Here is a 23,679-nt window from a genome sequence, read left to right as displayed (position 1 = left end):
ATCGATCAACCAGGACTATCCGCGCTACAAAGCGATCCGAAGGGCGCAACATCCACTCGGTCCTCGAAGCACCCTCGCATCTCGATCTGCCTCGCGGCATTCTCGCCCTGTCTCCCCCAGCTCCTGTCTTCCCCAACCGATCGCCGGTCCAAGTCAAGCGCGAGGAGATATCCCTCCAGACCCTGCGCCAGAGCGAGAGCCTGAGGAGAGTGCGAGTGAAGAAGGAGTCTCGGAGCCCGAGCCCACGGATCCTGCTCGGCCCGCCTTGCCGACAGCGCTCGCCTCCACGTCAGCAGTCCCTGACGTATGTAACCCCACCGCCGAACTTCCTCCGGCGCCTTCACCGCCGTCTCCACCGAGAGGCCGCTCGCGCACTCACTCCCCTCAAAGTCCGACCAGCAGAGGGCCACCACAGCCGCCTCCGCCCCCGCGCCGTCCTCCATCCCCCCCGGTGCCGATAATGTCTTCTCCCTCAACCGCCCTCGACAAGGAGACCCTGAAGCTTCTCCTCCCCCTCCGGTATGATGGCAAAACCGTCATCGAGTGCGACAGGTTCCTGTCACAGCTGCGCATCTACTGGCTGGTCAACACATCGTTGACCATCATTGAACTCAAGGTGCAGGTTGCACTAAGCCTGCTCGACGGTGATGCCTGCACCTGGACCACCCCCTACTTTGCCCAGCTTGTATCGGTACAGCTAGGTATTCAAGGAATCACGACCCCCTTCGCCAATGAGGCGGCCTTTGCTACGGCCTTCAAGGCCCGCTTCGGCAACCTCGATGACGAAGCAGCGGCACAGGTGGAGCTGACCAAACTCTGCGCGGACAAGTCTGTCCATGAAAAACGCACCGCTGCGGAGTTCTCCGCACTGTTCAAGGGTCCGGCGGACCGTTCCGGGTATGGGGACCTGGAACTACGCGACAAGTACCTAAGCGGCATCCCCTCCCGCATCTACCGCAAAATCGAGCTCGAGACGTTCACTACGTGGGAAGACGCTGACAAGCGCGCCACGGAGGTCGAGCAGATCCTTGACATCAGCCGGGCCCGTCGGCCTGAGTTGAATAACTTCTTCTCGGCTTGAGGCCGAGGACGCGGAGGGGCACGCGGAGGTACACCCCAGTCACACGGAGCTTCGGCCGTCATCAATGCGGCCGTCAGAAAAGAAAACTCCCCGGCAGTTGCTATGGCTGCGGGAAGCAAGGGTACCGACACTTCGAGTGCCCCAATTGTAAGGACAAGCCTTACACAAAACGCGCCGATGCGCGGGCTACGGTTGCCTCGGGTTCCACCCAGGTTGCGACAAGCGCCCCCGTTGCTTCATCCTCGGCGAGTACAAGCACCGCTTCAGCGAAATTGGAAAGTTCCGAGCTGGCGGACTTAATAGCACAGATGAAGTCGATGCGCGAGGAGTTGGAGCACTATCGAGTGCTCAAAGAGGAGTCTTTTTGATCCGGTCCGCGCTTCGTGCCGCACACGTCGGACCCCGTAATAATAATCTGCACAATGTATTGGCGACCGCGAATGTTTACGAGTTGGACCATGGGTCCCAGCACTTCCACATCCCGGTACGCCTCAAAGGAGAAAGACGGCACAAGGATATAATTGCAATGGTGGACAGCGGAGCCACTACGAAGTTCATCAACAAACGTTTCATCACAGAGAATCGAGTACGAACGCGGAAATTGAAGGAACCAATCCCGCTTTACAATATCGATGGAACACTCAATAAAGACGGAAGCATCTCGGAAGTAGCCGTGCTACAGATGCAGATAGGAGATCACGTCGAGAAGACAGTGTTTACGGTCACGGATATAGGACCAGAGGATGTGATCATCGGGTTGGATTGGCTACGCGAGCACAACCCTGAGATTGATTGGGAAATGGGCTCATTCAAACTGTCTCGATGCCCTGAAACGTGCAGTGCCAGGAAGACTGGCCGAATGGAGCAAGCAGCGACTGCGCGTGATACGGGGGTCAGGCCCACGGCGCGCAGGCGTTCGCCGAAATCCAAACGGTCGGTCATAGGTGCCTGTCGGAGCAAGGTATTGCCGGACTTTGAACCCGAAGAAGATCTGGTGGAAATTGAGTGGAACGAAACTGACTTGATCAAAGCCTGGGAACAAGGTATTATGCTTCCCGGCGCCCCTCAGCTGTTCGTCGCAGCCGGACATACGTACTCCCAGCTGTTTGCTGAGGAGGAGATCAAGAAGAAGGTCGTCAAGACCACCGAGGAGTCGGTGCCTACACAGTACCACGAGTTTCTGAAGGTCTTCTCAAAGGAAGCTTCGGAACGGCTACCCGAAAGGAAGCCGTACGATCACGTGATCGAACTCGTGCCCAGTTACTCGATGTTCCATTCGAAGGTGTACCCCTTGTTGAACAATGAGCAGGAGGAACTGGATAAGTTCATATGGGAGTCGAAGTCACCCATCTCGTCCCCCTTCTTCTTCATCAAAAAGAAGGAAGGGACACTTCAACCCGTGCAGGACTACCGCCGGTTGAATGCGATCACGGTCAAAAATCGCTACCCCTTGCCGTTGATCGCCGAGATGGTGGATAAGCTCCGCGGTGCCACGCTCTTCACCAAGTTTGATGTCAGGTGGGGATATAACAATATCCGGATCAAGGCCGGTGACAAGTGGAAAGCCACCTTTGTGACTAACCGGGGACTGTACAAACCCCTGGTGATGTTCTTCGGCCTCACCAATTCCCCCGCGACTTTCCAGGCAATGATGAATGACATCTTCCATGATCTCATCGTCGGCGGAAAGGTCCTCGTGTACCTGGATGACATACTCATCTTCTCCACCAATCGAGAGGAGCATGATAAGGTCACACGCGAGGTTCTTCGTCACCTTCAGGATAACGATCTGTTCCTGAAACCTGAGAAGTGCAAATGGGATGTTCCCAAGGTTGACTACGTCGGCTATGTGTTCGGTGGCGATGAGGTGGCGATGGATCCCGCAAAGCTGAAAGGAATTAATGAGTGGCCAGTACCCCGGAACAAAAAAGATGTTCAGAAGTTCCGGGGGTTCTCCAACTTCTACCGCCACTTCATTAAGGACTTCGCCAAGATCTCGCGACCACTCGACCGACTCACAGGGAATGACCCATGGCATTGGGGCGAAGAGGAGCAGCACGCCTTCGATGAGCTCAAACGGCTCTTCACCACGACTCCGGTCCTAGCGCTATACGATCCTAATCGAGAGACACGCATTGAGGTTGACGCCTCGGGCTACGCCACTGGCGGCGTGTTGATGCAGAAGCAGGACGACGGCAAATGGCATCCAATCGCATTCCGATCTCACGCTATGGATTCTGCCCAGCGTAATTATGAGATCTACGATAAGGAGATGCTCGCGATCATTGAGGCGCTTGACGATTGGCGTCACTATCTCGAGGGGTTGCCCAATCAGTTCGAGATCGTAACCGATCATAAGAACCTTGAGTACTGGTGCACGTCACAGCACCTCACGCGTTGTCAAGCTCGCTGGTCGCTATTCCTGGCATGCTTCGACTTCCGCATCACGCACAAAGCTGGGACGTCGAATGGAAAAGCTGATGCCCTGTCACGTCGATCAGACCATCAGATCGGCGATGAGGACAATAACACCATTCAGGTGGTTCTCAGACCTGAAAGGTTCCGCATCGCCTCCACCAGGCGCGGCCATGCCTCGGTGACGGCCGATCAATTGCTTCTGAAGCGCATCAGGGAATGTTCGGAGAAGGATCGTGTAGTGGCCGAGGCACTTGAAAAGGTGCAGGACCTCGGGCCACCCTGGCTGCAGAGGGGCCTTGAGGAGTGGAATGCCAAGCAAGGGCTCCTGCTGTTCTGCGGATGTGTGTACGTCCCAAAGAACGCGGAACTCCGGCGGGATATTGTCAAGATCCACCACGACTCGCCGATCGCTGGTCATGGCGGTCGTGCCAAAACCCTGGAGCTCGTATCACGGAACTACTGGTGGCCTGGGATGTCCAAATTCGTCAATGAGTACGTAAGCACCTGCGACGTGTGCAACTGTACCAAGACATTTCCCGCCAAGCCCCAGGGCCCGCTGAAGCCGAACGAGATCCCCGAGCGCCCGTGGCAGATCATCACAACCGATATGATCGTCGGTTTGCCGAAGTCTGATGGATTCGACTCGATCCTGGTTACCGCCAACTGCTTCACTAAGCAGGTCCACTTCTTGGCCTGTCATGAGACCCTGACGGCAGAAGGTGCGGCAGACCTGTACATCCGCGATGTGTTCAAGCATCATGGGGCCCCGGCCAAGGTCATATCAGACCGAGGTCCCCAGTTCGCTTCAAAATATCTCCATGCGGTGTACAAGGGACTGGGAATCAAGCTGGCGCTATCCACAGTGTTCCACCCTCAGACGGACGGCCAGACCGAGCACTGGAATCAGGAGATCGAACAGTACCTACGTGCCTTCACCAGCCACAGGCAGGATGATTGGGCGAAACAGTTGCTGCTTGCGGAATTCACGCTGAACAACCGAGTTCATTCCGCAACCGGGCACTCCCCTTTCTTCCTGCATCAAGGGTACAATCCTGAGATCCAAGTACGGATCAATCCAATGTCTGCGATGCCCGCGGCCGCTGATCGGCTCAAGATCCTGAAGGAGATTCGCGACGATATGCGCTCTGCGCTTGAGCTGTCGGCCGAGCGCATGAAGGTGTACTACGATAAGCACGTGCAGGAGGCACCGGTCTTCGCGCCGGGGGACAAGGTCTGGCTTGGCGCTCGGAACCTTAAGCTGAAACAGCCGAGCAAGAAGCTCAGTCCCAAGCGCCTTGGACCATATGCCGTGCAGCGAAAGCTCGGAGACTTAGACTACAAATTGGTTCTGCCGAAATCGGTGCCGGTGCATCCAGTGTTCCATGTCTCCTTGCTTAGCAAGTACACGCGCAGTGACATCCCGGGCCGAGAGCCGGAGGAGCCACCTGCGATCGAGGTCGAGGGCGACGAGGAGTACGAGGTTGAGTGGATCAAGGATTCGAGGATCTTCCGGCGTCAACTGCAGTACCTCGTCAAGTGGAAAGGTTATGACGACTCGCATACATCATGGGAACCGGCGCACAATGTCGCGAATGCGCCGGCCCTCATAACCGACTTCCACCGGAAGAATCCGAACGCCCCTCGTTGCCTCAACGCGGCTACCTTTGGTGGTCTCAACTTTCAGCCAATGCCTTCGCCGCTGACTGAAGCACACTGCCGCTCCGGGTGGGAGATGGGCAAGGGCGCCTTGCATGGGGTCATGCGCCGTTGAGGGGGGGTTAATGTCACGAGTTGGTATGGCGTCTAGCCATCTTTTAATTTTTTCCTTTTCGCGGGCTCGAACCCGCGACCTCTGTACTACATACCCGATATGGACACATCACTATCTACTGTACGATTAGATTAGATGGGCGGCAGTGCGCGGCACAGCTCGGGCTCCGCTGACACAGCCTCTCTGACTCACCGGCCCCCAGGGCTGCGTCAGCATGCTGCGCACGGACCAGCTGTGCACGGACCAGTGCGCACAGCCTCCCCTAAACTTCCCCTGTATATAAGCCGGCCTCTGCTGCCCTAGGGACCTCAGTTTCGACCTCTTGTCCCTAGGTCAGTAAGCCCTCCCTTGTATCCTTTCCTACTTCACTCACTAATATATTATCTTGTCCCTAGCCTTAGGTTTGAGCATAAGCTCACCATCGCTTCGGTAAGACCCAGTCGAACGCCCCCAGCATCCTTTGTCTGTGTTTCCCCAGTCGCTTGACCCTAAGTCGCGACATTGCTATGGCTGCGGGAAGCAAGGGTACCAACACTTTGAGTGCCCCAACTGTAAGGACAAACCTTATACAAAATGCGCTGATGTGCGGGCTACGGTTGCCTCGAGTTCCACTCAAGCAGCGACAAGTGCCCTCATCATGACAGCACCCTCGGCAAGTACAAGTGCCGCTTCAGCAAGTCCAGAGAAATCTGAGATGCTGGTGGCCTTAATGGCACAGGTGAAGTCGATGTGTGAGGAGCTCAAGCACTATCGGGCAATGAAAGAGGAGTCTTTTTGATCTGGACTGTGCTTCATGCCGCATGCATCAGGCCGCACTGTAATAATTTGTACAATGTATTGGTGACTGTGAATGTTTACAAAGTGGACCACAGGTCCCAGCACTTTCACATTCCAGTGTGCCTCAAAGGAGAAAGATGGCACAAAAACATAGTTGCAGTGGTGGACAGCAGAGCCACCACAAAGTTTATCAACAAGTGCTTCATCACAGAGAATCGAGTATGAACACGGAAATTGAAGGAACCCATTCCACTATACAATATTGATGGAACACTCAATAAAGACAGAAGCATCCCGGAAGTAGCCATGCTACAGATGCAAATAGGAGATCATATCAAGAAGACAGTATTTACAGTCACAGACATGGGTCCAGAGGATGTGATTGTCAGGTTAGATTGGCTACGCAAGCACAACCCTGAAATTGATTGGGAGGCAGGCTTGCTTAAGCTGTCATGATGCCCTGAAATGTGCAGTACCAGAAAAACTGGCCAAATGGAGCAAGCAATGACTGCGTGTGACATGGGGGTCTGGCCCAAGGTGTGCAGACATTTGCCGAAGTCCAAATGGTTGGTCATAGGTGCATGCTGGAGTAAGGTACTCCCGGACTTTGAATCCGAGGAGGATCCAGAGGAGATTGAGTGGACAGAAGCCGACTTGATCAAGGCCTGGGAGCAAGGCATCACACTTCCAGGTGCTCCTCAGCTATTTGTTGCTGCAGGACATACATACTTTCAGCTGTTCGCTGAGGAAGAGATCAAGAAGAAGGTCGCTAAAACCACCAAGGAGTCATCTCCAAAACAATATCACAAGTTCCTGAAAGTATTCTCCAAGGAAGCTTCAGAATGGCTACCTGAAACAAAGCCATATGATCATGCAATCGAATGTGTGCCTGGCTACTCGACATTCCATTCGACAGTATACCCCTTGTTGAACAATGAGCAGGAGGAACTGGATAAGTTCATATGGGAGTCGAAGTCACCCATTTTGTCCCCCTTCTTCTTCATCAAAAGGAAGGAAGGAACACTTCAACCTGTACAGGACTACCGCTGGTTGAATGCAATCACCATCAAAAATTGCTATCCACTGCCGCTGATCACCAAAATGATCTATAAGCTCTGTGGCGCCACGCTCTTCACAAAGTTCAATGTCGGATGGGGATACAACAACATCCAGATCAAAGCCCGTGATGAATAGAAGGCCGCCTTCATGACAAACTGGGGGCTATATGAACCCCTGGTGATGTTCTTCGGCCTCACCAATTCACCCGCAACCTTCCAGGCTATGATGAACGAGATCTTCCATGATCTCATCATCAGTGGAAAGGTCCTCATGTACTTGGACGACATCCTTGTCTTCTCCACCAATAAGGAGGAGCACGAAAGGGTCATGCGTGAGGTTCTGCAACACCTTCAGGATAATGATCTGTTTCTGAAGCCTAAGAAGTGTGAATGGAATGTTCCCAAAGTCGACTATGTTGGCTATGTGTTCAGTGGTGATAAGGTAGCAATGGATCCTGCAAAGCTGAAAGGAATTAATGAGTGGCCGGTACCCCAGAACAAGAAAGATGTTCAGAAGTTCTGGGGGTTCTCCAACTTCTACTGCTGCTTCATTAAGGACTTTGCTAAGATCTTGCAACCCCTTGACCATCTCACAGGGAACGACCCATGGCATTGGGGTAAAGAAGAGCAGCATGCATCTGATGAGCTCAAGCAGCTTTTCTGCACAACACCAATCAGGAAACATGCATCGAGGTTGATGCCTCAGGGTATGCCACTGGTGGTGTGCTGATGCAGAAGCAGGACGATGGCAAATGGCATCTGGTCGCCTTCAGATCTCACGCTATGGACCCTGCCCAGCATAACTACGAGATCTACAATAAGGAGATGCTTGTGATCGTCAAAGCGCTGAATGAATGGTGCCACTATCTCGAGGGGTTGCCCAAACAGTTCGAGATTGTGACTGATCATAAGAACCTCGAGTACTGGCACACGTCACAGCACCTCATGCATTGTCAGGCATGATGGTCGCTGTTCCTTGCTTGCTTCAACTTCCACATCACACATAAGGCCGGGACATCGAATGGAAAGGCTGATGCCCTGTCATGCCGACCAAATCATCAGGTCGGTGATGAGGACAATAACACTGATCAGGTGGTCCTCAAGCTGGAAAGGTTACACATTGCCTCCACGCGGCGTGGGCATGCTTCGGTGACAGCCAATCAGTCACTCCTGAAATGCATCAGGGAATGCTCGGAGAAGGATTGGGTAGTGGCCAAGGCACTTCAAAAGGTGCAGAACCTTGGGCCACCTCGGCTGCAGAAGGGCTTTGAGGAGTGGAATGCCGAGCAAGGGCTTCTGCTGTTCCACAAATGTGTATATGTCCCAAAGAATGCAGAGCTCCGGTGGGATATTGTCAAAATCCACCACAACTCGCCAATCACCGGTCACGGCAGTCATGCCAAAACCCTGGAGCTCATATCAAGGAACTACTGGGGGCCAGGAATGTCCAAATTTGTCAATGAGTATGTTAGCACCTGTGACGTGTGCAACCGTACCAAGACATTCCCAGCCAAGCCCCAGGGTCCACTGAAGCCGAACAAAATCCCCAAGCACCCATGGTAGATCATCACCACCGATATAATTGTTGGCCTGCCAAAGTCTGATGGATTCAACTCAATCCTGGTCACTGCCGACCGCTTTACCAAGTAGGTCCACTTTTCCGCCTGTCACAAGACCTTGACGGCAGAAGGTGCAGCAGACCTGTATATCTGCGACGTGTTCAAACACCATGGGGCCCCGGCCAAGGTCATATCAGACCGAGGTCCCCAGTTCGCGTCGAAATATCTCCATGCGGTGTACGAAGGACTTGGGATCAAGCCGGCACTATCTATGGCATTCCATCCTCAGATGGACGGTCAGACCGAGCATTGGAATCAGGATATTGAGCAGTACCTGTGCGCTTTCACAAGCCACAGGCAGGATGATTGGGCAAAGCAATTGCCACTTGCAGAGTTTGCACTGAACAACTGAGTTCACTCTGCAACAAGGCACTCCCCCTTCTTCCTGCATCAAGGGTACCATCCTGAGATCCAGGTGTAGATCAATCCGATGTCAGTAATGCCTGCAGCTGCCAATTGGCTCAGAATTCTGAAGAAAGTCAGGGATGATATGTACTCTGTGCTTGAGCTATCAGCCAAGTGAATGAAGGTGTTCTATGACAAGCATATGCAAGAGGCACTGGTCTTTGTGCCAGAGGACAAGGTCTGGCTTGATGCTTGGAACCTTAAGCTGAAACAGCCAAGCAAAAAGCTCAGTCCCAAGTGCCTCGGGCCATATGCCATGCAGCAAAAGCTCGAAGACTTAGATTATGAGTTGGTTCTGCCAAAGTCGGTACCTGTGCACCCAGTGTTCCATGTCTCCTTGCTTAGCAAGTACACACATAGCGAGATCCCGGGCCGGAAACCAGAGGAGCTGCCTGCCATTGAGGTTGAGGGCGACGAGGAGTACAAAGTTGAGCGGATCAAGGATTCGAGGATCTTCCGGCATTAGCTACAGTATCTCGTCAAGTGGAAGGGTTATGATGACTCACATACATCATGGGAGCCGGCGCGCAATGTTGCAAATGTGCCAGCCCTCATAGCCGACTTCCACCGGAAGAATCCGAACACCCCGCGCCGTCTCAATGCTACTACCTTTGGTGGTCTCAACTTCCAGCCAATGCCTTCACCGCTGACCGAAGCACGCTGCTGCTCTGGGTGGGAGATGGGTAAGGGCACCTTGCATGAGGTCATGTGCCATTGAGGGGGGGTAATGTAAGAATTTACATGCATGCACCGGTTTCACATCATAACCTCTGCACCAAAAGGGTGCAATGTCAAGCTTGGCTTGACATCTGACCGGAGGTATATATGCTGATCATATGCCAACTCATGACAGGTAATGTCACAAGTTGACACAGCATCTAGCTGTTTTTACTTTTTTTTTCCTTTTATGAGCTCAAACCTGCGACCTCTGTACTATATGCTCTGTGCTTAAATGGACAAGCCTTGCTGGCACATCACGTTTCCTGTAGATAGATTAGATTAAATGGGACAGTAGTGCATGGCACAGCCTGGGTGCTGCTTACACAGCCATGCTAACTCACCGGCCCCTAGGGCTGTGTCAGCAACACTGCACACAGACCAACCTGCATAGCCTGCCCTAAATCCCCCATGTATATAAGCCAGCCTCTGCTGCCCTGGGGACCTCAGTTTTGACCTCTTGTCCCTAGGTCGATAAGTCTTTCTTTGTATCCTTTCTTTACTTTACTAACTCATATATTATCTTGTCCCTAGCCTTAGGTTTGAGCATCATGTATCTCATGAGACCTGAGCAAAGACACCCGGCAGAGCTCATTCTGGTCAACAGGCCAAGCAGGGCATGCCAAATACAGCTGGGATTGCTACTCTGTGAATCCAAACAAATAAGACCTACATCGGGGTTAGAAGTGAAGAATAAGTATTTAGATGCTGAAATCTCAGTGCTTGGGGATGACTCAGCGACCAGTTGCACCAGCCCCTCTATAGTGTTTGTCCTCCTTTTATTCGGCTATTCTGACTCCTCACGTGCTCTTGCTTTCAGATCAATCACGTGATCATCTTTTGGTATATAACACTAAGTTGGCCTCTTAGATGTAGGAGTGAAGAACACCATTGTGGGGCTGGTTTTAGGAGCCTGGCTTGGGCCGGGCTTTTGGCAGCTCAGCCAGGCTGGACCCGGCTGGCATGGGCCTCAAACCCCGGCTGTGGACAACACTAGTAGAGTCACGGTCATGCAAGTTAGTCTCCCATAGGCATACCATAATTATAATGAACTTTTTTATATGGGGGTGACAATCATTATATATAGGTCTGCTTCAAAACGCGCCCCTTGCACCATAAGACAGCATTTCAGACCTGTTCATGATTGCTGGTTGATGGCCGAGCAATGCCGCTGTTCACTGAGAGATATTTGTCGCGACTTGAGGTCAAGCGACAGGGGACAAACAAACCTAGAGGCTGGGGGCATTCAACTGGGTCTTACCAAAGCGATGGTGAGCTTATGCTCAAACCTAAGGCTAGGGACAAGATAATATATTAGTCAGGTAAGAAAAGAATACAGGTATGGCTTACTGACCTAGGGACAAGAGGTCGAAACTGAGGTCCCTAGGGCAGCAGAGGCAGGCTTATATACAGGAGATGTTTAGGGGAGGCTGTGCACACTGGTCCGTGCGCAGCTGGTCCGTGCGCAGCTGGTCCGTGTGCAGCTGGTCTGTGCATAGCATGCTGACACAGCCCCGGGGGCCGGTGAGTCATCATGGCTGTGTCAGTGGAGCCCAAGCTGTGCCGCGCACTGCCGCCCATCTAATCTAATTGTACAGTAGATAACAAGATGTCCGTTCGAGCATATAGTACAGAGGTCGCGGGTTCGAGCCCGCAGAAAGGAAAAATGAAAAAATGGCTAGACACTGTACCAACTCGTGACAATATTACCACTATATCAGTTCTCTTGGCGCACAGCGCCTACTATTACAGAGCTCATTGTCAACAATTATGTCTCAGCTTCGCTCGGTGCATATCATCCTCTAGGGGGTCTTTCGGGCACACCACAAGCATAGTGAGATTTCATGCAAAGTGATAGCAGTGGATGTAGCATAGGATCGACTGTTACTGCGCAGGCCATGAGCATGAAAATGATCATATTTCCTGTTTTCCCTGAGCTTGTTGGGATGATAGCCAGAAGATCTACGCCATCCAATGCTTTACAAACACTTTCAAGCTGGAAAACATCTGGATCATATGGGAAATTGTTGGCCATGACATTGCGACATACTGCATAGCTGGCAGGTGAGCTGAAATGAAAGGAATCTCTAGGAGGAGGGTCTAGCACAACACATGAATATCAATATAATACAAAGGACAAGTCGGCTGGGTATTGCATTCTCTAGTAGACAGGCATTTTGGATGTGTCCTTAGGCGCTGCGACGCGTTGCGACATTCAAGATCTACACAACACGTTTCGGAGATCAAAATGCTTATGTAAGGCGAAATCGCGTCTTACGGTTCGGACCCCTCAAATTGAAACAGACTACATGCAAGTCATTTCCCATCAATGTCAATGACTATGGCAAGTCATTGACTAGTCATTGACTCGCACATCACTGGGCAGGTGTACTGCAATTGTTGCGTTACTACCTTGGTGCATGTATCTATTCTATCAGATAAACTCAAAGAGTGCAGAGGTCATTTGTGAAAACGTACTAATATAGTCAATGTCCTCGTTGATGATGGCCACAACATCCGAGTTGAGAAATAATGGCATCTGTGGTTTGTCATGTGGTGTTTTCTTTTCTCACAAGGCAACATCAACTCAGCAGATCCCTCTGCCACTTCGAGTCGCGCTCTGCCAGGTGGTTTTGCTTCGGAAGTGATATAGCTAGCCATGGACAATAGGCATGCAACGGCACCAAATGCCAACATATTAGCCGGCGACGACTCGATTATGGGCTCTCGTCACTCAACCGCAAGTCATTACCGATGAGACTGCTTTGCTCAGAACCAGACCCGGGTACAGTCCAACGCCCATGAGAGTCCAGTGACTCTGAAAATGATACAAAGCGTGCGAAACAGAGGAGAGGATCGTCAGAAGAGGATCCACGTTAAAGTCCAGAGAGGAAACTAACGCCTCCTGCCGAGACCATTCCTTTCATAGAGTGGACCGCAAGGTTGTCATTCCGGAGGACACGCGTCAGCAAGCAGTTGGGGAGGAACATCAACGTACCAACTGCCGGCGCCGGCCCACAGATGTCAAACAGGAGCGGGTGTGAAACATGTATCCCGACTGCACAGACGGACGGCCTTCGAGCAGCGGATGTGCCATATCCACCAGCAATATGGATTAAACACTTCCGTAACCACATATCGACTATCGTTCACGTACTGGCAGTTCCATCCCCAGCCTCGACATGTACGGTCTCGTTGCGCTGCCTATGTAGAGAACAGCGACTGGTTACCCATGATCTGACTGAACATCTGCAGCGCCGCCTCCCCCCGCGCAAGGTTCCCATACTCGTAGGCTGCGACCTCGTGGCCCCTGATCACGATTCAGGTTAGGATAAGTTAGGATGAACTCATTCATATGATGGACCACTTACGCTCCGAAGATGCGGACATACGAAAAGGTGCCCGCATTCTTGTAGATCCCGGCGGGCTCCCCGTGCACTGTCCAGTTCGTGAATTGTTGCTGGTTGAATTCATTGCTGAACTTCGTCTGCAAGTTCTTCACCATCGCCTCGACGCCGTCAAAGTTGAGGATGTAGTCCTGCAGTCACGCGTATGCATCAGTGTTCTTTGCGAGCCGCTGGTCATCCCATGCGCGAAGCAACCCACTGCGTCGCCGTCAAACACGATCGTCCGCACGCCCGAATCAATCACCGTCTCCAGGTCCGGCCGCGAGTTACGCATCCAGTCGCCCGTGTCTGCGAAGTTCTGGTATACGTCGTAGTTAGTCTCCGACCAGTCCGATTCGGCGCCAATCAATGCCATCAGCGTTGAATTGTTCAGGTATGGCGTCGGGTCCGGCGGGTACGCGTCCGGGTCCTCAGACAGCACGTAGTATACGTCATAGTTACCCGCAAGCGGGCTGAGTATGTAGCTATTGCAGTAGCTCTGCGCAGCGGAGCATGTGTCGTCGGAGCCGCCGTCATAGCATGCAGTTATCTATGGCGCTGGTCAGGATGCCTGCCTGAAGTGACCTTATGGTCGGTGGACTCACTTGATCCTTGCAGCCCCCAGATTCCTGCCAACGTGTGGTGGAATCCTGGATATCTGATGTGGACACCAACGGATGATACCTATCGCAGTAATGCATAAGCGAATTGAATCAACAACTGGTGAAGAGACCTACGGGTTCGATGCGGCGTACTCCAAATATCCCGGGTATTGTGAGAGCGGGTCCTAGATTAGGTGTCTAGTACGTCTGGCTGGCGTCAACCTGAGATCAATCGGCGTACAGTGAGGCCATCTCCCACACCGAGAAATTTCAGGTTGATCGGCAAGCCCGAGATTGATCCATTGGCAATCGCAGCATTTTGTACTAGGAAATAGCTATTGGGCGATGAGCTAACCTGCATGTACAACCATGATTTACACTCACGCAGCAAATGTCGGGCCATAGTGACCGCCGTAGCTGAAAGCATGTCAGGCAAAGTGATGACCCCAAAGACGGTCAGAGCACATACGATTCCGTCCATATGGCAAAATCATGCTCCTGATACTTGCTGAACCTTGAGTCTGCGAAGAAGATTTGCAAGAACTACGAACGGTCACTGAAACAATACACTAGATCGTATCAAACGTAAGCTTACGCTCCACACGTCCGCGGCAGCCTCCTGGGAAGTACCGATGTCCAGAGTTCCATACGAGAAGCCAACGCCCACTGGCTGATCAATGTACAGGCTGGATTTCACAGGTTTGGCCTTGGACACATATGCAAGAGAACATGGCCTCACATGTTCGACACATTGTTCCATGAATAGTCGTTGTATGTGACGCCACTGCTGTCATTCGTGAGGCGACACGGCCCGTGTTCCTGGAATAGGCCGATCATGCTGGAGCTTCCGGGCTGCAATCGAGATTGAGCCGTCAGAGGCGCGCTTAGTATTCGTCGTACTCACTCCACCATTCAGCCATATCGTGAGTGGTGCGTTGTCGGGACCGTTTCTTGACTCAAAGAACCAGAACCTAAATCACATAGCACTTAATAAGCAGTTAGCCGCATAATGCTGTTGAACACGCACCAGATACTCTCGTTCGAGGCAATGTCACCATAACCCGACGCCTGGTATACACCGGGGGTAGTCTCGCAGACTCCACTGTTTTCTGCGACACGCAGCTTCCCTGGCGTAACCACAGCCGGAACGGTCGATGTAGCAACGATCGCTCTTTGGGAGCTATTGCTGGAGACTGCACCCCAGACGCCGTCAAGAGCAGGTACCTGGCCGCCAAGTGCTGCGGGTATACCCACAAGGAGGGCTGTTGCTGCTGCTGTGACGAACATGGTGGAATGCGGCTGCCACAGGTTTATGGACCGTTATGTCCTGCCAGCCGTTATAAGGTGAACGCATGGTCGGCATTAGAACCCGCTTGATCATCAGTGCCGGATGCTTCTTCTGCCAAGAGCCTCACACCATGCATGGCCGAAGCTGTAATCATGTGGGAGAGAAACGGCGATGAGAGCACACAATAATGAGGTCGTGTGGGCATCGGGGAATGCAACGTGCAACGCGCGAAATGAGTCTCAGCGAGATATGAACGAGCCACGTGATCGTAGCACACGGCGTGCGCGTTTATCGCTGGTGATGTTTGGGTAACACCAGAACACTGCCGTCACTAGTCAAACAGAGATCGTCCTCAAACCCCATACGTGCAATACCGCTGATAATATTCGCGAAGGAATAGAGCGCTTCCACTCGGAGAAAGATATATTTATGGCTGCCAACCATAGCGCATAACCTATCCCGGATCTTCGAGGCGTGTTTTCCAACTTCTTTAGCTTGTATGTATCAAATGGATGATGGTAGTGTATCCCAATGTGGAATGTTCCAACATATGGTTCCATTCTCGTGGTCGGCGAGCGGCGACCGCCTCGGCCTATCGCCTCGAAATCCCCCTAAGACCTGCCACGGATCAAGTAAAGTGGACTTGAGGTAGGTAATGCCTAGAAGCTAGGAACATGTGGCTCTCGTGGATGATTAATGATCGCAGAACAATGTTTGAACCTCATCGGTGTCGAAGCGATGGCCAAAAACCTTGCTGGTGAAATTCAACGTTGAACTCAGTAAACAGCAGTTCAAGAATTGTACTACGCACAGGCAACCAGCTGGGACATAAAAGAATGCGGGCACCTTCTCACATGCCCATATGTTCAAAGTGTATGTGTACTTATCGTATGAGGAAATAGGGACTCGTGCTGACGCAGACTATGATCAGTGTCCACGAGGTCCTCGCCTACTTATACAGCTGAAATGTGGTTTCCGCATCCACTTTTGCGTGACACTTGTGCACCCATATCGGCAGTCAATAGCGGACAGTGCTCCCGACCTCTCATCTTCATGTCTCATGCGCTAGCTCACGATAGTTCTAACCTAGCCAGTCAGTGCGCAGAAGCAATACCGCGGTTCCTCGAAACTGTTCAATTTGTGGCTCAATCCACGAAGGGCTTTCATGAGTACGAAAGTTCTATCTCTGCGTCCATATCAGCCCTTAATATTGTCTCATTTGGCGAACGTCAAACAGTAGTATCTCATATTGAAGCGATCGCATCAGCGCGCTCCTTCGATTGCGAGCCTCAGCCGCAGCATCTGGCGTGACCGAGATAATTACTTCTCTGCATGCTCGTTCCATTTGCAGGACGGTATGTCCACCTACACGTAGAGCGCTGTCTACAGCAAGCGCTACAAGGCAATATATTTGTCTATCAAGGTATCGGTGCGAGTGATGGTTTGGCTCGGATTCATCGAATCTGTGATGCGCCGGCAGCTCGCTACATGCTGTATATCTTGACCTAGTTGCACAAAGCTATCTCGCGTCCCTACGGCGCGAGAAGGAAGCGTGTATCTATTCGGTCACTGCGCTGCACTGCAGTATCCTGACGTGAACGGCTAGATGTCCCGCTCTGTGTGGCGGACCCAACACAAACATAGACGACAGTCGACCTAGCTTTCGTCGACTCTTTGGTGAAATTTCATCTCATCTGTTTAGCCTTCTTGATGCGCCTGCGCGTCTTTCGCCTGGTTAATGGTGGAAGGTTGAAGATACTACCCTGGATCTATGCAAAGATCCTTGTTTTATCAGGTGCGAGTATGAACTGGACGCGAATGCTGAGAATGCCTTGGTGAAACTCGTAGCAATTTCGCAGAGAGGCACATTTGCTCACCTTAGTCGCCGGATCAAATCCCTGAATAACACGAGAAGTAATTAGGTACTCCTCAGGGAATTTTAACGCCGTGCTGGCATTGCATGGCGTGTATGGGTGAGTGGTTCGATCGTCGGATTTTGCTCGTAACGCTGAATGGAGGTCTCACAACGGTTGCGAATCCAGATGTCTTCAATCACACCGACTATGACACGAAGGGTGGCCCTACGAAGGCTACGCATGATAACACGCGCGCACTAGTAAAATGTTAACTCAACGCGCCCGAAGGCAAACCTGATGCTCTCATCAAGCGTCTAACAACTGCCCGTGGCCTCAATTTGCGCAATTCGCGTAAGGAGATGTGACATTTCTGGTGTACGTATGGCCTCTGCCAGCTATACAACTGCAAGGGAGTGGGTAGCGAAGCTGCTAATTCTACACAATCTTCACAAAACTGAGTAGACATTTGCGCCCAATGGGTCGCGAGGTGACAAATTGGTCATCTACGTCCATTGATGCTGTCATTTCTGGTGACACCGACGTTCGGTAGCAAGAGTACGTCTCTTTCAGCAGCATCTTCATCTCAAGAAGAGCTAGGCTGTGGTAGACCGACAGCGCATTAGACATCGCCAGGGATCACATCTGTTCAAAGCTCACTGTTTCCCTATGCAGCCGCGGCCGCCAGTCGAGAATGCAGACAGCAGCTGATTCCGCTCTATGCTGCCCTCGGGTTCCAACCAACGCTCGGGGATGAACTCCTCAGGGTGAGGGAAGACTTTCTCATCCATCTGGTGCAATGTGTACGCCTGACAGCTCACGATCGTCTCCTCTGGAAGAAAAACACCAGCAATTGTACGCCCGCCACGCGGCACCCTTCGCGGCAGACTCGTTAGAACGGGCGAGAAGCACCGCAGGCCCTCCTTCACTATCGCGTCGAGATACGACAAGTCGTCAATCGGTGTGCTTGGGTTTTCTGCCAGCTCGTAATGCAACTTCTCCTGGAATGTCACAGAAGCTGGTAATGAGAGGTGGTACATGAGGAAGCAAAGTGCGTCTCCAGTAGTATCAAGGCCGGCGAGGGTATGGTCCATGATTTCCGACGCAATTGATCGCGTGTCGAGCATGTCTACATGCGTCTGTAGCCTGTACAAGACAGTATGCTCTGCGATATCGTTGCGCAGGACGATGTTCATGATCTGGGCGGCGATGCCCTGAGAGCGGTCCGCCCGGCGAGCGAATTGAGAAGTGAAATGGAAGAGTTCAGTGAAATAATATTGCATGTACGAGCCTGCATCGGATTTTTGAGCCATCTGCGACCGAAAAAGGCAGAAATTTACTGACCTTTGAGATCATCATGGTGCGACAACTCCATGACCTTGGCGAGGTCAGCCGCGCTAGTAAGCGAGTTCAATCCATGAGGATCGAACAAATGGTACGTGGTACAGTCGATAGCGTAGCAGTGAAGATATACCTGGAGATTGTCTGAGCAATGAACAAATAACGAGGACTTAGACTCTGACATAGATGTCGACCGACACTGATCCCGTCTTTTCTGTACATTTGGCCACAAATTGTTGGGCTCTCTCTTGAATACCGGTGACAACATCGGGTTGCATGACGAACGATTTGGTGTATCTGTCAGCAACGCGCTTTCTGCGTTCACCGTGCTAATAATGGACGACGTCAATATTAGGTGCTCACAATCCCACATGAATGGGCAACGAGTCCGTAGGATAAGCTTACGGGGGCTTTATCAAGAGTCGAGAACATGCATCTGAAGCGGCATACTATCAATCCAGTCACTTCTCGAGATGGTAGGACAACAATGACATACTCTGTCTCGTAGCTGTCGAATAGTTTATACAACGACGTTTTATCGTAGCCGCTGCCTCCCGACACATAGATCTCTTTCGCGGCGTCCCAGGTCGCCATGGATACCTCATTTGGAGCGATGCGCACAACAGGCCCATACTGCATGTGTAGTGCGTGGATCCAGCGTCGTCGATTCCGAGTGAACTCGTGATAAATCAAAACAAGTCGGGTAGTGGCAGCGATCGCGGGCCCAGGCACTTTGCTCAAAGGCGAGAGAATGAGACGCTTATACAGTACATAGAGTAGTCCAAGACAGACGCAGTATACTGTATACATGGTGATTTGTAGCGGGACAGATAGGTCAGAGTAGAAGAATGAGAGCGGCATTTGCGACTCAAGAGCCGTGATAAGTGGCGAGACCTAGCCTTGAGATAGAGTTTCAATTCGAGGCGATAATCACTTGCATGCTAACACTAAAAGTAGCGACGATAGCAAGTACTAGTTCCCATGGAGGATCTCAAAGCGCCTACCTGGGCAGTCGGCAGTCACGTAACAGGAACGGATTCGTCACCATCTGTCACGCATGGCGAATTCAAAGTCCCCTCGAAGACTCAGTGGGAAGGTAGCTCGAAGTAGGCCCCGTGAAATTCCTCTAAATGTTCAGGACCCCCCCTCAAAATGGGCCTCAAGAATGCAAAATTCAGCGTGTCAAAAATGGTAAATGGGCCGAGGATCTAAGTCACGTGGGGGGTGCTTATGCTCCCACTACGGCTCGAAATTAGTGCTCATAAACTTGATTTCGATCAATGAACAGATTGTGAATCAGACACATGCCGTGATACGACTTATGTGCTCGGCGTCGTCGGTCAATGCACGGCTACCCTTACCATCTTTTCCCCAGATAGCTATCCTCATCAATGGTCGGCTCAGCCGATTGCAGGATGGAAACAAACGATTCCCATATTCGGACCATCTCGCCATTGTCTCGATGGAAGCTGTAAAAATGCTTAAAGTGGACAAGGGTTGACGCCTTTGGGCCCTTTTTGGGGTCTGAAAACCCCTAACTGCAACAAGGATATGGGCGTTTTCGGGCTCTGAAAAATGCTACAGGAGGCCGAACCTGTAGGGAAGTTGCACGGGGCCTCTCAAAGTGTACAAATAGTAGTCTCATTTCCAGACCTTATAGGCGGATCACGTGTGCTGTTACCCCATTGGGTGGCAGAGATCTAAAAACCCCTGCACACTCTCGCCTATAAGGTCTGGTGAATTTTGCAGGGAGGGAGGGGGGTATCCATCACGTGTCACCAAAGTCACTGGTGACGATGCCGTTACCTCTCGCGTCTGCTCGCGTATGTGACTGCGTCTGACGCGCCTCGTGTCTTGCGCTGCGCACTTCGAAACTCAGTCGCTAGCCAATGTATGTGCATGTATGCTATGGTAGACAACCTACATAATCATAATGTTGTCTATTCCAACTACTCATCTGAGCCCTTGGCTGAGCTCGCTACGCAGTGTCATTGATGATTCTGACTCCGACCTGGACTCCCCGCCGGCTTCGGACTTGGGCAGCGATATCTTTGACGACCACTCGGGGCTTCTGGGTAGTACTGAAACAAGCTTCAGCTCGCTTTTTCCAGACAACAGTCAAGAAGATGTTTCTACGCAGCCAAAGACTACTGGCAGTACTTGCTTGTCACCACATAGGCTACGTACACTGAAGTTCTGGCGGTACCTCGAGGAACAAGGCGACACCTCTGCTTGGATCAAGGAAGTGCTTGCTTATATGCTCAGCAAGTCCATTGATCTCCCCATACTTTTGCGTCTGCTCAGCTGGGGTGCTGAGGAGCTCATCAATGATCCCTTCATGCGTTTTGAATGGACTGCTCTGATGGGTAGCTCAGAGCTCAGCGAGTGCTTGGACGAGTGGTATCTGCCAAACCGTAGTCATGAACGAGGGGTCAAGACACAAGGCACGCACCAGACATTGACTCACTGGGCAACCTCGTGTGTTGGTGACATGGTCACCAAGGAGATGGTGAAGATCGGCAAGGTCCTGCATTCTGAGCTGGAAGAGCTCTCAGAAGAAACTCTTTTGGCAGTCAAGTGGGAAAGCCTCACTAACACTACCAAGCAGGAGGCCCCCGTCCTGTGGCAGCTTCTCCGGCAATGTGCTTGGACAGCCGATCAAGACAAGTGAAACACCTGCAAGGAGCCAGACTCTGTCAGTATAGCTATACCTTTCGACATGCCATAAGCTCACTTTTTGCAACATTAGGTCATGCTATACACCATTGCAATGCTCGTGTTCTCGCGTTCTAACCGCAATAGTCTCTGCCAGAAATTGATCGCAATCTATCTGAAGAGCTGCAGGACATCGGCAAAAGCATTCGATACACTGCATGCGCTCGGTGTCACTATGAGCTATAGCGGATATGTTTTTCATGAAGTCTGGTGTGCACAGCAGTCGCGAGAATTGTGGATGCTGTAAGCACATTTCGGGCAAGGTCAATATCGTGCAATGTTTGTGATCTTCGAGCTCCTATATACAGCGTCAGCTGGGTTCGTATTCTTCGTATAGTGTTGATACCTTGTAAAGTTTTGTGTTATAAACATCCCCATTGACTGCCATTGCAGTGATTCCCAGTTTCTTAAAGTGCTGAGCCTGTGCGTGCTATTGGTCAGCAATCAATTGATCGTGTAGAGGTGGAACATACCTGGTCATACTCGAGTTCATTAAGAGGTGATATAATCAATACCATTTTCTTCTTGGTCTCGTCAAGCAGAAGTGGCATGACGAATGGCATTGTCTTGCCTGCGCCCGTCCCCGCAATAACCATACAGTCGACACAGTGTCGCGACTTGAGGTCAAGCAACTTGTGGAAAACCTAAAAGCTGGGGGCGTCCGACTGATTCTCACCGAAGCGATGGTGAGCGATGCTCAAACCTAAGGCTAGGGACAAGATAATATATTAGTGAGGTAAGAAAAGGAATACAAAGGATGCTTACTGACCTAGGGACAAGAGGTCGAAACTGAGGTCCCTAGGGCAGCAGAGGCCGGCTTATATACAGGGGAAGATGAGGGCAGGCTGTGCGCACTGGTCCGTGCACAGCTGGTCCATGCACAGCATGCTGACGCGGCCCCGGGGGCCGGTGAGTCAGAGAGGCTGTGTCAGCGGAGCCCGAGCTGTGCCGCGCACTGCCGCCCCATCTAATCTAATCGTACAGTAGATAGCGATGCATCCATATCAGGCATGTAGTACAGAGGTCGCGGGTTTGAGCCCGCGAAAAGGAAAAAATTAAAAAACGGCTAGATGCCGTACCAACTCGTGACACACAGAGCAGGATTGCTTCTGTAACATCAATTTGCCAGTCATAAGGCTGGCGACCATCGAAGACACGAGTGAACTCGTCGATGATGCGTCTTCGTGTCTCTGCAGACGAGTACTGGTGCGTTTTTGCTGCTTCCTCACAGGCCTTTTTGAGGATAGACACCGAGAGCGTTGAAAGACCGTATGAGAACTCGGCAAGAGTGGATATAGCGGGAGCCATACTACGCGCTGTACATAGATTGACGGAACATGTCGCAGGCAAGACATGCTGCAGGCACGTTAAGCGCCAGGGCATGACAGATACCCCCCTCCCTCCCTGCAAAATGCACCAGACGTTAAGGGGGGGAGTCGTGCAGGTTTTTTTGGAACTCCGCATCCAGATATAGTAACACTCCACGTGATCCCTTCTCCCCCCCTTAACGTCTGGTTACGAGACTATACAAATAGGGCTGCTTAATTCTTGTTGTGCGCTCGTTCATTCGTTCACACCCGCCTTTGGTAGGTGGTTCCAACTCCGACTGATCGGTGGCTGAGGGATCGGTTGGGGTTGAAACCAAGAGGCGGGTGAGATTGAGATCGGGAATATGCTCCACCTGAGAAGTGGATAGCCCCCCGGTGTCCGGGGGGCCTGATTTCAATCTCTGCGCTGTTTTCGCTGAATCTCTGAATAATGCCTGCAAGACTTTCTTTCATGTCCTATCACTCTGTAAGATGAATGAGATTGAATATAGTCATATTTTGACAAAAAGAAACGAATTTTCTACTCCTCTTAGAAGCCACTGTCAGATGTGTTTTTGCTGCATGCAGAGAGTGTGGCCGCAGGCACGTGACATGTGCTGCCCAAGAGCGTGTCGTGCTACGAGTCAGCCTTCCTCACTCTCGCTCAACACACTCATGAATACAGTATCCCAAGATAGTGACACAAAATCTGCTTTCATTCAATGCTATCTACTCCTGGCGACTTACACTATTCAACTTTGTTATCTGTCACTGACTCAGACTCCTTTACATCCCAGTGCCATAAGCAATCACGAGCAGATACAATGTGGGTTGACAATGCAGCGCAGCGGACAAAACAAGGCAGATTTTGGGCTATTATACTTACCGAAGCGACCCCATCATGTACTTGATGACAAATGATATCTAGAATAAGCCTACTCAACTGTGTATGCCTGCTCGAGTGCATTGCTCTTCGTCTACCATGCAAGAAGGGGACTTGAAAAAGGAAAAAAGGCCCAGCTGCCTGCCTATTATTGTCATGAGTTGGTACAGTGTCTAGCCGTCTTTTAATTTTTCCTTTTCGTGGGCTCGAACCTGCAACCTCTGTACTATATGCCTGATACGGACACATTGTTATCTACTGTATGATTAGATTAGATGGGCAGCAGTGCGCGGCACAGCTCGGGTCCCGCTGACACAGCCTCTCTGACTCACCAGCCTCCAGGGCTGTGTCAGCATGCTGCGCACGGACCAGCTGTGCACGGACCAGTGCGCACAGCCTCCCCTAAACTTCCCCTGTATATAAGCCGGCCTCTGCTGCCCTAGGGATCTCAGTTTTGA

The 23,679-nt window shown here is 51.6% G+C and overlaps 4 protein-coding genes across 4 annotated transcripts; 1 reads left to right on the top strand and 3 right to left on the bottom strand.

Annotated features, from left to right (window-relative positions):
* Window positions 1-13,050: 13,050 nt before the first annotated feature.
* On the bottom strand, window positions 13,051-15,121 carry POSPLADRAFT_1138942 (hypothetical protein; the record flags this gene model as incomplete). The annotated part of the gene is made up of 12 exons (XM_024484971.1): window positions 13,051-13,156; window positions 13,218-13,384; window positions 13,453-13,782; window positions 13,838-13,916; window positions 13,970-14,019; window positions 14,076-14,169; window positions 14,219-14,251; window positions 14,304-14,377; window positions 14,430-14,520; window positions 14,574-14,686; window positions 14,739-14,805; window positions 14,862-15,121. The coding sequence occupies 12 exons, from the start codon at window positions 15,119-15,121 to the stop codon at window positions 13,051-13,053; spliced, it is 1,464 nt and encodes a 487-aa protein (XP_024340419.1).
* Window positions 15,122-17,413: 2,292 nt separating this feature from the next.
* On the bottom strand, window positions 17,414-19,126 carry POSPLADRAFT_1139104 (hypothetical protein; the record flags this gene model as incomplete). The annotated part of the gene is made up of 6 exons (XM_024484998.1): window positions 17,414-17,576; window positions 17,636-18,266; window positions 18,320-18,449; window positions 18,499-18,645; window positions 18,722-18,752; window positions 18,813-19,126. The coding sequence occupies 6 exons, from the start codon at window positions 19,124-19,126 to the stop codon at window positions 17,414-17,416; spliced, it is 1,416 nt and encodes a 471-aa protein (XP_024340418.1).
* A 1,123-nt stretch (window positions 19,127-20,249) lies between these two features.
* On the top strand, window positions 20,250-20,987 carry POSPLADRAFT_1055668 (hypothetical protein; the record flags this gene model as incomplete). Its single annotated transcript, XM_024480669.1, has 1 exon — window positions 20,250-20,987. The coding sequence occupies one exon, from the start codon at window positions 20,250-20,252 to the stop codon at window positions 20,985-20,987; it is 738 nt and encodes a 245-aa protein (XP_024340417.1).
* Window positions 20,988-21,071: 84 nt separating this feature from the next.
* Window positions 21,072-22,339, bottom strand: POSPLADRAFT_1139909 (hypothetical protein; the record flags this gene model as incomplete). The annotated part of the gene is made up of 4 exons (XM_024485096.1): window positions 21,072-21,329; window positions 21,378-21,446; window positions 21,547-21,648; window positions 22,124-22,339. The coding sequence occupies 4 exons, from the start codon at window positions 22,337-22,339 to the stop codon at window positions 21,072-21,074; spliced, it is 645 nt and encodes a 214-aa protein (XP_024340416.1).
* Window positions 22,340-23,679: the final 1,340 nt, after the last annotated feature.

Source organism: Postia placenta (assembly GCF_002117355.1).
Source record: "Postia placenta MAD-698-R-SB12 unplaced genomic scaffold POSPLAscaffold_5, whole genome shotgun sequence".
Taxonomy (NCBI): domain Eukaryota; kingdom Fungi; phylum Basidiomycota; class Agaricomycetes; order Polyporales; family Adustoporiaceae; genus Rhodonia; species Rhodonia placenta.
Note: the sequence above shows the minus strand (reverse complement) of the source record. Positions and strands in the feature narration are given on the sequence as shown.